Consider the following 13,698-nt stretch of genomic DNA (forward strand, 5'->3'; position numbering starts at 1 on the left):
TTAGCGCCGTATGACGTCTTACGCACATCAGTGCTTCGGTAGCGTCGGGCGTGTTGACGTCAATAATGTCCAATTTTGGCAGCCACGATGTCATGATAGCGAAGCTATGGACAGTGAGGACGTTTGGTAGAACAAACAATGTCAAAAGTTCTACTTTTAAATATTAATTATTTATCATGATTGATTGTATACAAATGTTTACATATTAGGCTATGTGTCCGTGCTATACAATCTACATCGCTTGTTTCGTATGATTATAGGGATGTTTCAGTTTTGGATACCGTACTTGTGTTTTCTTGCCTTAGATGCGCACTGCTTGTGTGTGTTTGTTTGGAATTTTCAATGACGACAAAGAAGACAATAAGAGTGGCGGAATTTGAAAGATGATGGGACCATCACACAGAACGCCCATTACATCTATTTCGGTCCTTGTTTTCTATTTATTTCATGCTGTAGATGTAGGAACAATAATGAGTGTATCGCACTCACCTTTTACTGCAAACATCGTAGAAAACAAGTCGTCCAGACCAGCTAAGATTCCACTTTAAGAGAATTCAGGCTCTTCTCCTCGCTATATTTAACGGTTTGTCAGATAGACGCTGCTGTTGCGCAGCGTGAGCTTGTTTACCTGCTGAAAGCTGGGGTGGGTTGGTCTCCTGGAGGGCGGTCCACATCTCCATATTCGAAGTATCTCCATCAGGAAGTAGTTTGAAAACTGCGCAGATAATGCATTCCATTTTCTCCCCCTAGTAACACAATCCGTAATAACACAATATCTAAAATGTATATTCCCAAAATACACTTAATACGTTGAATCTATAGGCTTTTCATGCTGTAAATGGCATAGCAGTATCTCCAAATTATGTCTGAATTATCATTCCTTCTATGAGTTATCTGTAATGTATATTCATAAATAATGTGTGTAAGCAGTAGTGTTTGTGTTAAATGTAAATGCTGTTAAAAAAGATGTATTCTGCACTTTTACATTTTTATTTGCAAACAGCTTCAGTGAAACATCAGAAAGGTTCATGCACGCAATTTTCTGATATAAGTGGAAAATATTTGTTTCCATTTTTTTTCAGAGGCAAAGACCATTTTGGTGGTGTGCAAGGCCACACACAACCTTTTCTCCTCCAGTGACAAATGTTATTAGGTCTACCTTTTATATCTAGCCATGATTTCTGTGAACTGAAATAGTATCCCTTCCTGCATTTTTTCCCCAAAGCTTGGCACTTTCAGGTCACCAGAAGGGGAATATTTTGTGGAGCCCCTTCATAGCTACAATGGTGTGCATTATGAAGAAGAACACAACAAACCTCATATTGTGTATAGAAAGGATACCCCCGAGAAGGATGGGAGGGATGAGGAGGCATGTGAAACTTCAGGTAAAATAAAACCCCATTTCAATGATGACTTTAGTTTACCCGAAAATAACACTTTAACCAACGAGGTATAAGCACAACCACCCACTGATTTGCTTTGAACCAGGTGGGTATGTTTAATTTGCTGCTCAATCTTCCCGTGACCATTAAAACCCAAACTGTTTCTAGGACATGACATTGCTGCCATGGATACCAATGCCACTCAGCATTAGATGTACAGACTAGCAAGACACCTGACTCTCAGATCCATCCGGTCCTGATGTAGCACAAGTCTGCTGGACGAGGGTCAGATCGGGGTCATATATGACTCAGAGCCAGCTGGTGTATGGGCAAGGTGCCACTCACTCAGACCAAGCACCATGGTCTGTCCAGGCCATGTATCTTATGTGCTATGCCTCTCTGTGAGTCCATCCACCTACACCGTAGAGTGTCGGTGCAAAGCAAGGGAAGCGTTTGAGTGCTTGCACAGGAAAGAAGCATTTAAAATGCTGCTTGATATCACCAATCTCAGCTCATTACCGCAGAATGCTGTTGACTCTGGACTTCCTTTTGCTGAGATGGGGAAACCTGATAGTAATGCCATGAAGGCATGCTGCTAACAGCATTATGATGACATGGTGCCTATTTCAAACATTTGGAGAGTTGTTCTTATGAAAATAAATGTGGCTAATGTGCAAGCAAGTGTGTGTGTGTGTGTGTGTGTGTGTGTGTGTGTGTGTGTGTGTGTGTGTGTGTGTGTGTGTGTGTGTGTGTGTGTGTGTGTGTGTGTGTGTGTGTGTGTGTGTGTGCAAGACAGCCATGCACGTCGTTGTGTATTCAGGCTTCAATGGTGCCTTTGTGTAGTTTGATATCCCTTTGATATTGTGATAGGTAGAAGAAATATTTAGTCTCAAGAAATACACTGGACAAGAAAGTTATTCAGGACCGAGAGACTTCTTATGAAAGACCTATTGTACCTTCATATTATAGCGGTAGAGTAAGTTTCATTGTTATTGCAATCATGTGATTATAGTCCTTAAAAACAAATTTGCATTGCAAGTATTTGGCTGCATGGGGATTTTGGGGAAGAAAGTCACCTCTATTAAACCAAAATTAGTGTTTGTACTTGCAGAAGTTGAATTTGTTTCAGAGATATGAAAGTATTGCTCCATTTTTGGATAGTGGCAAAGTGCCAAGCTAATTTGACCCTTTATCCCACTCCCTCCCGCCACCCCCCGGAGCTGATACTCTTTCACAGTCACTGAAGAAACTAGACCTCTCTAACTGGTAACGTCCTTGAACTTATTACCAAACCTGTCAGAAACACATAGCAGATCCAAGGCCAGTTGCTTCCTGTAATGCTTCGGTTGCCAAAGCAGAATGAAAATTATTTTGGGAAGATAAGTGAATAAGCTAATTGGTGTGTTGAAAGTTCCTTTAAGTTCACTTGCGATTTGTCTGTTCATGTTACAGTTCTAACTACAATGTGCTGCTAAAACCAGATTGGGGTCAGTCCCAATGAAGTGTGTTCTGTCTCAAGTCCTCACCTAGCTACCTATCTTTCAGGACACAAAAAGAGACACAGGCGACACAGAGAGCAGGCAAAGAAGAGCCCTTCCGATGGCATGCAGGCTGATCTGGAAAGGCTGAGCACTGGACTCTTCGCCGATCCCTTCCCCATGAGCGAAAACAAGCATGCGGCTAATGACAGCAGTGACTCAGGACCTCACAGGAGATCAAAGCGCTTCCTCTCCTATCCCCGCTTTGTAGAAGTCATGGTGGTTGCAGACAGCAAAATGGTGGAACATCACGGCAGCAACCTCCAGCACTACATTCTCACACTCATGTCCATTGTAAGTTCTGCATGGATGAACACAAGCGCTTTTGATGGCTCTTTGATATTTTACTATTTGTCAACATAGGGCTGGGCTGGGGGGTGGGGGGTGGGGCGGGGCGGGGTTGGTTGTGTAGAGGCAGGAATTTCAAACCCTCAGGACCGTGGGCAGCATGAGGTAGACCACTCTGACAGGCTTGATAAATGTGAAAGAATAACATCAGGTATATTACATGTATGGCATGCTCAGGGTATTTGTGCCTTTGCGTGCAGGGGGCATGCCTGACCTATATGTTAATCCTGTCTGCATTCAGGACAGGATAAAGTACTTCAGTCAATATCTCAGCGACTTAGAGGAGTAGCATATTTACTCCACCTAAACTAAATTGAACTGTTTTTCCATAGCAGATCTTTAATAATCATTTAATGATGTGTAATAGGGAATATTATACTAATTTGGTGATGTCGTAGAAATGTCTGAATGTTGCACCATATTCTCATCTAGACATGTGTAAATCTTTTCAACAGGTATCCTCTATATATAAGGACCCTAGCATTGGAAATCTGATTAATGTCGTCATTGTGAAGTTAGTTATCATAAATAACGAGCTGGTAAGACTGCATTCTTCTGTAGTGGTTCCATATTAACACACATATTTGTATTGGAATAATACGATCATATATAGGTTATACCTGTTTAAAAAACATGTGTTGACATTGTGATCTTTAGGACGGGCCCGTGGTATCCTTCAACGCACAGACCACTTTAAAAAACTTCTGTATATGGCAGCAGGGTCAGAATCAGCTTGATGACAGCCACCCCTCCCACCACGACACAGCAATCCTCATTACCAGGTAGGCTACCTCCTCCTCCCCCAGGACTGGGCACATAAGGGGGGGGGGGGGCACGTCCACAGCCTTAGCTGTCTGTCTGTATGTCTGCACAGTTAGTATGCATCTGCAGTTTTAACAGTGATGTCATTTCCCTTTCAGGCAAGACATCTGCCGAGCACGTGACAAATGCGATACCCTAGGTAAGGTCGTTTTGTTAGAGCTTTTCAGAAAGTGCCATTTATGCTCTTGCTTACAGCACAGAAAACTGATGGGAATGGCTATGATGATGATGATGATGATGATGATGATGATGATGATGATGATGAAAGTAATTATGTTTTTTTTTTCAGGTCTTGCAGAGCTGGGCACTGTTTGTGACCCATACAGAAGTTGCAGTATTAGCGAGGATAATGGACTAAGCACTGCTTTCACCATTGCCCATGAACTAGGCCATGTGTGAGTATTCAGAGTTCAGGCTCTATCAAATCATTTTCTCTACACTGAACTCTTGACATTCTCTCCTTACACATTATAACATTTGTCTGCCTTAAAACCTCCTCAGTAATTTGGTTCCTAAGACGTCACAATATTTTCTTTTATATGAACTCTCTCACACACAATGGTGTTCATTGTTTTCTTTTTTATTCTTACGTCAGACATTGTGATCTGTTGTAAACAACACTCCTTGAAACAGTGTAGTATATAGACCCTTACCAGACATGAAGTCACAATTGTTACAGACCCTCCAGTGAATCTTAAAAGGAAAAGCTATGTACAGTGTGTGGTCTGCTTGATACGGATATCTCAAAATCTCTTCATTTCAGTCTCCCTCTTCCTCCTTTGTAGTCCCCCCTCACTCTAATGTGAGAGGCTGCTGTTAGCCAGCCATATTAGGCTGTCAAAGTTAACTGGCTGAACTCGGTGCGAGGTAAACTACCCCAGTGGAATGCTAAGAGTCCTCACACACAGTCCCCTCATCGTGGCTACAAGTCCAAATACGTGGGGAGATTTGTCAGAGAGAAAGAGAAAAAGCAAACAACACCTTACATCCACAACACTGGAGAGTGTGTTAATGTCAGGTATTGGGTTAACAAGCCCTCTATGCGTTTAAATAAATGCCCCTCTTTTTCTTTTTTTTTGCACCACCATGCGCAAAATGGGATTTTTGAATTCCGTGCTTATCCGCGTCAGGAGGTGACATCACTGCGAGAGGCTGATTAGCTGTTGATTAGCGTACAGTGTGGTACTGTGCACACCGCACCTCAGTGCTGTAGGGTTCTCTGGAAACAGTGTGCTGGCAGCTGTCATGTGCCTCAGTCCCTTAAGGACCAAAGGCTGATTCCCCCCCCCCCCCCCCCTTCTTTAACTCAGTAACATTATTCACAGCAATGTAGGTCCCGTAACCATTAACGGGTCTAGGCACAGCTGTCAAACAGCTTTATTGTGGCAAAGTCTGAGCACTCAGTGTGCTGTCTGTTTTTCGTCCCCCTTGTGTTACAGGTTCAACATGCCCCACGACGACAGTGCCAAATGCAAAGAGGACGGTGTGAAGAACCAGCAGCATGTCATGGCGCCAACACTCAACTACTACACCAACCCGTGGATGTGGTCCAAGTGCAGCCGCAAATTTATCACGGAGTTCCTCGAGTATGGACCGGTTCTTCTGTTCTCTCAGTCTCTTATAGTAGATGTGGCATCTGTAACAGTACTCAGCCCTTGTGTGTTGATCTGATGTTGTTTGTTAGGTTATTTCTCTGTTAAAAAGGACTGAGGAGTACTCCGTGTCATTCTGCCACTGAATGTGTTATTGTGTGTATTTTCTTTTCTCAAAGCTGTTGTCTCGTTATTTCTTACTAGCACAGGGTATGGAGAGTGTTTACTTGACGAGCCAACATCCCGACCATACAGTCTGTCTCAGCAGCTGCCTGGACGGATATACAATGTCAATAAACAATGTGAATTGATATTTGGGCCAGGAACACAGGTGTGCCCATATATGGTAAGAGAAAGCTGCTGCAGAGGAATAAACCTGACATGTTTTCATGTTACTCTGTCAAAAACAAGCGAGCCCCCACATAGCACTTAGCCTTCAGTTGCACATTACTCATGTCCTGCACTTCTGTGCACTTTGCAGAAAACACACAAGAGCACAGGGTGTTACAGTGGCTAATGTCTGATTTAGCAACTCGAGTTGCACTTCACTTAAGGCTCTTTAGATACGCCGCTAGTAAGGTACCCCAAATTTCCCCTAAGTTCCCCTTAGTTCCCCTGCTTTGAGTGCTTCTGAGTTCAAGGCACTTGTTTGAAGGCACACCCCGTGAATTATGACTGGGTATACATAGCGGAGATGTTTGCTGGATGGGAGTTGGCCCCGAGGAGCGCGGAGGGGCTAACAGTGTGTTGTGTGGATGTTTTCCAGACCCAGTGCCGCAGGCTGTGGTGCACCAGCCCGGAGGGAGCGCAGCGGGGCTGCCGCACCCATCACATGCCCTGGGCAGATGGGACCGACTGCTCCCCTGGGAAGGCAAGTGTGAAAAAGAAGTCTTTTTGCATAACACTAGCATGCAAACAAACAAACGTTGTGTGTCAGCCCCTTGGATTAAAACAAAAGGCTTTAGCTTGTACCAAAGCAGCTTGATATCATCTCTCCACCCCCCACAACCCCACAATTTATCTCCTCTCAGGGTGCGGTGAAGATTGTGTTTTTCAGATTAGCAAAGTAGCTTGCACTGTCCATTGTTATAAAGAAGCAGTAAATCAACAGAGATAATTCATTATTATTAATGTAAAGAATATTTAGTAAATCAGGACCTTAGTGTGTACCCATATGCTGAAGGCCATCCACACCAAAAGTATTAGAAAGTTTTAGGTCAACATTTTATTGCTGCGAGGTCTGCATTGCTTTGAGTGCTGATAAGCCTGTGGGAGGTGGGCCTGCACGGCTTTTCCCTGTCTGGTTAAATGGAGGTTTTAATTAACCACTTTTCCAACCTCCGCTTCCTCTCTGTTTACCTGACATGAAAGATTGTGGGCTTCAGGGATCCCACTGAACACATGCTGGAGGGTTTGTTTGTGTTTACACATTGTGTTTACACATTGTGTTTCTGCAGAAGAAAAGCCCACACCACTGCACACAGAACATACGGCTGTTAAATACGGATGCTGGGTCATTAAAGAAAGCCAGTCTTCCAAAACACATTCTGTCCCATAAACCAGATATTTTTCCCTTGGGAAAGACAGATTTGCACATTTGCCCACACATGCCCACATTTCTTTGCTTTACTTTACTTCCTAAAATCCCTCCTCCATCACGTAGTCAACCAAGCATCTCACAGCGTTAGGGTGCTGTCCATCGGCCACTTTTTTTGCGGGTTCCTAATTTGTCTCATTGTGCTCTCATTCAATGCAGCACTGCAAGCATGGCCTGTGCATCACCAAAGAGCATGACGCCACACCCGTGGACGGCGCCTGGGGTGTGTGGAGCCCCTTCGGAACCTGTTCTCGGTCCTGCGGTGGGGGGATCAAGATCGCCGTGCGGGAGTGCAACCGACCCATGTAAGCCGAGCCTTTGTAGTCAAGCAACACCAACTGGACTGTGAATGGGGGCAAGGAGTTCTCAGTGTACCTTGACAAACACGAGATCAAACCCCTTCCTCCACACAGGCACACATACTGAACACCACGACCACCACCACCAACCCTTAAAAAAATCCCCCCTTTGAACATCCTGAGGGGCGACCGGGGCATCAGATAGCAATGATATCATTTGGAGCGTTCAGCGCAACCCCTCCGCCCTGTTGAGAGACAGGAGACAGACGGTGAACGTGTGCTGCAGAGCTCCATGGCATTGAGGGAGGAGATAGGGCAGGGAGGAAGCTCTTACATGGAGAGGATGAGTCTGTGTTGATTGATGGGCTATTTTTTTTTTTTTTTTCTCTCTCTGCAGCCCCAGGAATGGGGGGAAGTACTGCGTGGGGCGCCGTATGAAGTTCCGCTCCTGCAACTCCGAGCCCTGCTCCAAGCTAAAGAAGGACTTCCGAGAGGAGCAGTGCGCCACGTTTGACGGCAGGCACTTCAACATCAACCTTCTACCTCCAAACGTTCGCTGGGTGCCAAAATACAGTGGAAGTAAGGAAACTCGAGAGGTTCTTTTTCCAAAGTCTTTGCTCAGTTATTACATACCCACACAACACTCAGAGCCGTACCATACAAGGTCTTCCCCCCGCAGTTCAGTCATTCCTAATGTACCTCCTGAATTTTGCCAACATCAATTTTAATCAAGTGTTAACAAAAATTAACTGACAAATTGTCATGAGGACGCAGTGAACGAACAATCAATTAAAAGCAAACAATAATGAATGGTCATTAAAATGTTTACAGTAGGAGTGAGCCAACAGGAAACAGATGAAAAGAGATGAAGGAAGCCTGATTCAGCCCATCTGGGCCATAAAGGACATTATCATTTAAGTCTGTGTGATATGGGTTATTTACAGTTATAATCACTTAATGTATCTTGCACTGTTTGAACTGAGCAGGCAGCTAAATAGTTCCTTTGAGTGTAGTAAACTCTTGGCTAGAACTGCATTAGTAATATATTGTATACACAGTTCCTTCATGATGTCTGGTTATTTTTCCAGAGGTAGGCCCCATATTTCCGCTCTTAAATCTATGGATGTCCAACTAAGTAGAAAGTGGAGATGTGAGGGATGACACAGACTGGGAACATGTGCTTGTCCCATGGGGAATGTTATCAGCTACAGAACACGTTACATCTGTTAGGAAGTCAGTGACTCTAATTTCGTCATGTACCGTAGCAAAACCCATATTGTACGTTATTCGTACGTGCGATTAAGACTATGTCTGTTCCCCTTTTGTATCCTTAGTTTGCTTGAGGAAATGTGTTGTTAGATTGTTCATATACTGTGCCTTGGTGAGCGTTTTCTTAGTGTTTTTCTGGTGTTATTGTCTCTCTCCCGCAGTCCTGATGAAGGATCGGTGTAAGCTCTTCTGCCGGGTGGCTGGGAGCACGGCCTACTACCAGCTCAGGGACCGGGTCATTGACGGTACCCCATGCGGTCCAGACACCAATGACATCTGTGTGCAGGGCCTCTGCAGGGTGAGTTCCTGAGGGCCCAAGCACTTCCTTTTATTAGAGCTCTGAAGGAACGGCTGCTTTGATTCTGTTTTGTTTTTCCCCCACCCCTTCACGTTCTCAAATATTTGTACATTCTAAACCCGGAAGGTTCACCTTACACACTGGCTTTCGCAGGTCAATGTAGGGTCCCCTTTTACCTTGAGAGTGCTTCACACTTCAAGGCGGCAGGAAGAGAAAAATGTCACACCACCAAAGGAAATGTCTAAAAATGCTTTGGGTGCCACCGGCCTTATGCCGTATGGTATTCATGCAAGCCTTAAAGTTCACGCTCTGAAAGTGTGTGTGTGTGTGTGTGTGTGTGTGTGTGTGTGTGTTTCTGTACATGCCTGCACCTCAGTGTAGCCAGTCTGACTTCTATAAGCACATAAAGTTATGCTGTTTTTACTCTTTCACGCAAACACGCCAATCCCAGCTGTAACAATGTTATTTCCACCGAGCCGCCCGCTAAGCACTTCAGGCTCAGTGGATGTGTGTAGAAAAAGAGAGTTGAGTCCCACTGCCAGAGCCGTCTCCTCCACTGCGCTACATGGCACCCCAGGGTCCTCTGCTCTGAAAACATACTTTCCATACTTACTCTCGCGTGCTTATTCACAGGTTCTCCATAGAAGATAAGTGAATAGCCTGGTGAGAGACACGGTTGTGTTTTTTGCTGCGACCGTCTCTTAGTGTTGATTTGTCTCTCCACCCTACAGCAAGCGGGGTGTGACCACGTGCTGAACTCCAAGGCGAGGAGGGACAAGTGTGGTGTGTGCGGAGGGGACAACTCCTCGTGCAAGACTGTCGCGGGCACGTTCAACACCGTCCATTATGGTGAGGGGTCCTGTCTTGGTGACGTGCAATGTCTCTTTAGCCTCTTTAGCCACAATGTCTCTTTAGCCTCTTTAGCCACAGTGTAGGAAACATTCAGCAGGTCTCACTAGTGTGTATTCTTCATTCATGCTTCTCTCCCAGGATACAATGTGGTCGTTCGAATACCCGCTGGTGCTACAAATATTGACGTGCGACAACACAGCTACTCAGGGAAACCAGAGGATGACAACTACCTCGGTAAGACCACATTTCCCCTCCAACTCACTCAAGTAACTTGCTTGTTGTCAGTGATCACCCTTGGTCTTACAATTAGCCTAGCATTAGCATTCGAGGTCTCTGGAACTCTGATGGGGTGAAGTGGAGAACCTGCTGTAGTGGATTTAAATATTGATCTTCAGGACTAATGGGGCATACATCCTGCCTCTGGGGGGGCAGGAACAGGGGGTATTTTGTATTGCAGTCACGTTCCCAAGGTGTTAATGGTGTGACTACTGGCCCCCTCGCTCTCCGTGGCCGTGGTGTGAAGAGTGAAGTGTGGGGTTAAAAGCCACAGCACACAAAAAAAAACAAATGGCCCTTTTTAGACTTAGCCTTGCTCTTGAGTGGTGATAGGCTGACCACTGGACCGCAGTAGCACTGCCTCACCCACACAGAGAGAGAGAGAGAGAGAGAGAGAGAGAGAGAGAGAGAGAGACAGAGAGAGAGAGAGAGTGGACAGGGGAAACATGGTGAATGGCCCCTGTTGAAGTGTGAGGTTCGGGTTCCATGCATGTTAACATGCCCCGAGATCTGGAGCCCAGACTGGCCCCACCCCATTATACTCCACCCTGGAGGAGATCACTGTGTCCTCTGTGCGTTCTAGCTCAGGAGGGCCAGCCAGCCCCAGGAGAGAGACCTGTGTGTGTGTGTGTGTGTGAGTGTGTGTGTGTGTGTGAGTGCATACATGTCTGGATGGGTGGGTGGATGGTTACGTGTGTATGTGTGTGTGTGTGTGTGTGTGTGTGTGTGTGTGTGTGTGTAAGAGAGAGTGAGTGTGTGTGTGTTTGTGAGAGTGTGTTTGTGTATGTGTGTGTGTGTGTGTGTGTTTGTCTGTGTGTGTGTGCGCGCATATTCAGGGGCTCCTGGGGGAACGGCTGGGTGAGGGGGTTATGTGTGGAATGGGCCGGGCTCTGAAGCCACATTACTGTGACGTGTGAAATGGCGGGGAAAGTAACTCAGGAAATGAGCTACATAATCGCATTAGTGTGAATGTGTGCAGTAGACTGACTGGTGCACAGGAAGACTCAGACTCTTCAAGGAATGCAGGATTACTTTGCCCCAATTAGGTTTATCTTTCTCCCTTTATCGCCAAACCTTACTGTACATGAAAATACAGTGTTTCATCTACCAGAAATGTCTATTTTTACACATACCCAAAAAACTGTACAAAGTCCTGACTCTGCTCCAAGGTCCAGAGAGGAGCGCCTTCACTGTTGCATTACATGAGAGAATAAGCTGTAGCGACATGTCCTGAGCAGCACCTGCTGGTAGCTGTGGCCTTCTTGGGAAGATTTAAATCAAACCCAACGTTGTGCTCTCTTTTTTTACCCACACTGTGTGTATGTTGGGAGGGTCACAGTTGGCTCATACCGTATGTTTGCTCTCTTCCTTCAGCTGTTTCTGACAGTCGTGGGGAATATTTGCTCAATGGAGGGTTTGTGGTCAGCATGTTCAAAAGGGAAATCAAGTTGGGGAATGCTGTCCTTGAGTACAGTGGCTCCGACCACGTCGTCGAGAGACTCAACTGCACTGATAAAATCGAGGAGGAGATCATTGTCCAGGTAATATCACTGAAACGTGTTCCGGTTAAGGAGGTTCTTTCTGTGCATTTGAACTGCACATGCTCTGTGGGGTCTCTCTCTCACGTTCTGCGTTGGGTTCTGCAGGTGTTATCTGTGGGGAACCTGTTCAACCCGGATGTCAGGTATTCCTTCAACATCCCCATCGAGGACAAGCCACAGCAGTTCTTCTGGGATGCCTACGGTCCATGGCAAGAATGTAGTAGGCTTTGCCAAGGTCAGTGTGTGTTTGTGTTTCTGAATGTGTGTGTGTGTGTGTGTGTGTGTGTAAATGTGTGTGTCAACAGGGAGATCTGTTTTAGTTACAGTCAAGTGCTAGCACACTGCAGCCAGATCCTCAGAGCCTGGAGTTCTCCTCAAGCCGTGTCAGAGATCAGCTTAGGACACAGAGCTGGACGGCGGCCATCCGCTAGCTAGTTTACTCACAGCTGTTTGTGAGAGCCGAAAAAGAAAGAAAACATCAGTTCTCTCTCTCCTCTGTGTGAGCAGGAGAGCGAAAGAGGAAGATCCTGTGCGGCCGTGACACGGACCGCGTGGTGGTGTCGGACCAGAGGTGCCACGGATCGGCCCGGCCCGTCGCCATCACCGAGCCCTGCAACACAGAGTGTGAACTCAGGTGAGCGCACATCTGGCCCACCAATCATTCACATCTGCTTGGCCCCACAGAAGAATGCTCTCTTGGCCCGGGTTCTCCCAGTACAAATTGCACAAGAAGGGAAGGTTCTAGCGCTGATGAACTATGGAGTGTGTGTGTGTGTGTGTGTGTGTCTTTGTGTACTGAGTGTGTGTGAGACAGAGCGAGAGATGAAGAGAGAGAGAGAGAGAGAGTTTCTGTTGTGACAGAACAACAGTTTTGAATGAACTAATCTTCTAACCGTGTGCGGCTCCAGGTGGCACGTCGCCCGTAAAAGTGAGTGCAACGCTCAGTGTGGCCTGGGCTACCGCACCCTGGAGATCTACTGTGCCAAGCACAGCCTCACCGAGGGCAAGACCCAGAAGGTGGACGACCGTTACTGCAGCAACCAGCGCAAGCCCGACGACAAGGAGGGTTGCCATGGAGACTGCAACCCTGGCGGCTGGGAGTACTCCCCATGGTCAGAGGTGAGACTTTGGTGGTGGAGGGGTGGCAGTGTGTGTGTGTGTGTGAGAGGGGTTTTGGCTCTGGAAACTTTGGAGGGATTTGCGAGCAGACTGAGCCTTGTGTAATTGTGTGTGTGTGTGTGTGTGTTTGTGTGTGTGTGTGTGTGTGTGTGTGTGATGCAGTGCTCCAAGAGCTGCGGAGGAGGCACGCGTCGACGGGGGGCAGTGTGCGGGAAGGCGGCGGAGGGCGGCGGTGACGAGAGCAAATGCAACCATCGGGACAAGCTTACCGTCCAGCCCTGCAACGACTTCCAGTGCCCTCAGTGGAAGACAGGCGACTGGTCAGAGGTACGAGGCTTCCTCTCTTTCTCCCTCTCACCCTCTCCTTCTCTCCCTCTCTCCCTCCCTCTCTCTCCCTCTCCCTCTCTTCCTCTCTCTCTCCCTGCGCTGACAGAGAGCGGCTGTGTCTGTGGAATGCCTGCTTGACCTGTGTTCTGTTTACACAACCAAGGTACCCCGACCTTCAGGGGGAAAATGACCACCTATGTTAATGGCCTGTGAAATGGGCTAGATGTGAAATTGCAGCCTCCCATTACCCCCCCCTGACTTTGCGCAGGCAGCAGTTTTTCCTAGGTGAAAGCTAGTGTTGTGTAATTAATTTCATCAACATGCCACATGGGTAAGCTGTTAAGATTGTGCTTTGTTGTGTTGTGTGCAAGCTTCACGGATAATGGAGCAACACGAATGGGTAATTGTTTCACAATTTTCCTTTGTGAGGGTGCTTAT

The 13,698-nt window shown here is 46.5% G+C and overlaps 1 protein-coding gene and 1 long non-coding RNA gene across 2 annotated transcripts in view; one reads left to right on the plus strand and one right to left on the minus strand.

Annotated features, from left to right (window-relative positions):
- The window catches only part of LOC116220496, a 31,253-nt gene extending 30,047 nt beyond the window's left edge, over window positions 1-1,206 (minus strand). Inside the window, exon 1 of the long non-coding RNA XR_004163686.2 lies at window positions 490-1,206. This is a non-coding gene — a long non-coding RNA (uncharacterized LOC116220496). The remainder of the gene's footprint in view (window positions 1-489) is intronic.
- LOC105912163 (A disintegrin and metalloproteinase with thrombospondin motifs 9) overlaps window positions 1-13,698 on the plus strand; it is a 43,909-nt gene that overhangs the window by 1,799 nt on the left and 28,412 nt on the right. The window contains exons 3-21 of the mRNA XM_031567480.2: window positions 1,226-1,385; window positions 2,928-3,214; window positions 3,724-3,807; window positions 3,926-4,050; window positions 4,189-4,229; window positions 4,380-4,485; window positions 5,530-5,676; window positions 5,887-6,028; window positions 6,449-6,553; window positions 7,439-7,584; window positions 7,976-8,157; window positions 9,009-9,145; window positions 9,877-9,994; window positions 10,136-10,231; window positions 11,648-11,814; window positions 11,920-12,049; window positions 12,322-12,448; window positions 12,723-12,933; window positions 13,096-13,260. Of these exons, the coding sequence (XP_031423340.1) occupies window positions 1,226-1,385; window positions 2,928-3,214; window positions 3,724-3,807; window positions 3,926-4,050; window positions 4,189-4,229; window positions 4,380-4,485; window positions 5,530-5,676; window positions 5,887-6,028; window positions 6,449-6,553; window positions 7,439-7,584; window positions 7,976-8,157; window positions 9,009-9,145; window positions 9,877-9,994; window positions 10,136-10,231; window positions 11,648-11,814; window positions 11,920-12,049; window positions 12,322-12,448; window positions 12,723-12,933; window positions 13,096-13,260 (2,676 nt within the window). The remainder of the gene's footprint in view (window positions 1-1,225; window positions 1,386-2,927; window positions 3,215-3,723; window positions 3,808-3,925; window positions 4,051-4,188; window positions 4,230-4,379; window positions 4,486-5,529; window positions 5,677-5,886; window positions 6,029-6,448; window positions 6,554-7,438; window positions 7,585-7,975; window positions 8,158-9,008; window positions 9,146-9,876; window positions 9,995-10,135; window positions 10,232-11,647; window positions 11,815-11,919; window positions 12,050-12,321; window positions 12,449-12,722; window positions 12,934-13,095; window positions 13,261-13,698) is intronic.

Source organism: Clupea harengus, chromosome 5 (genome assembly GCF_900700415.2).
Source record: "Clupea harengus chromosome 5, Ch_v2.0.2, whole genome shotgun sequence".
NCBI classification, from domain to species: domain Eukaryota; kingdom Metazoa; phylum Chordata; class Actinopteri; order Clupeiformes; family Clupeidae; genus Clupea; species Clupea harengus.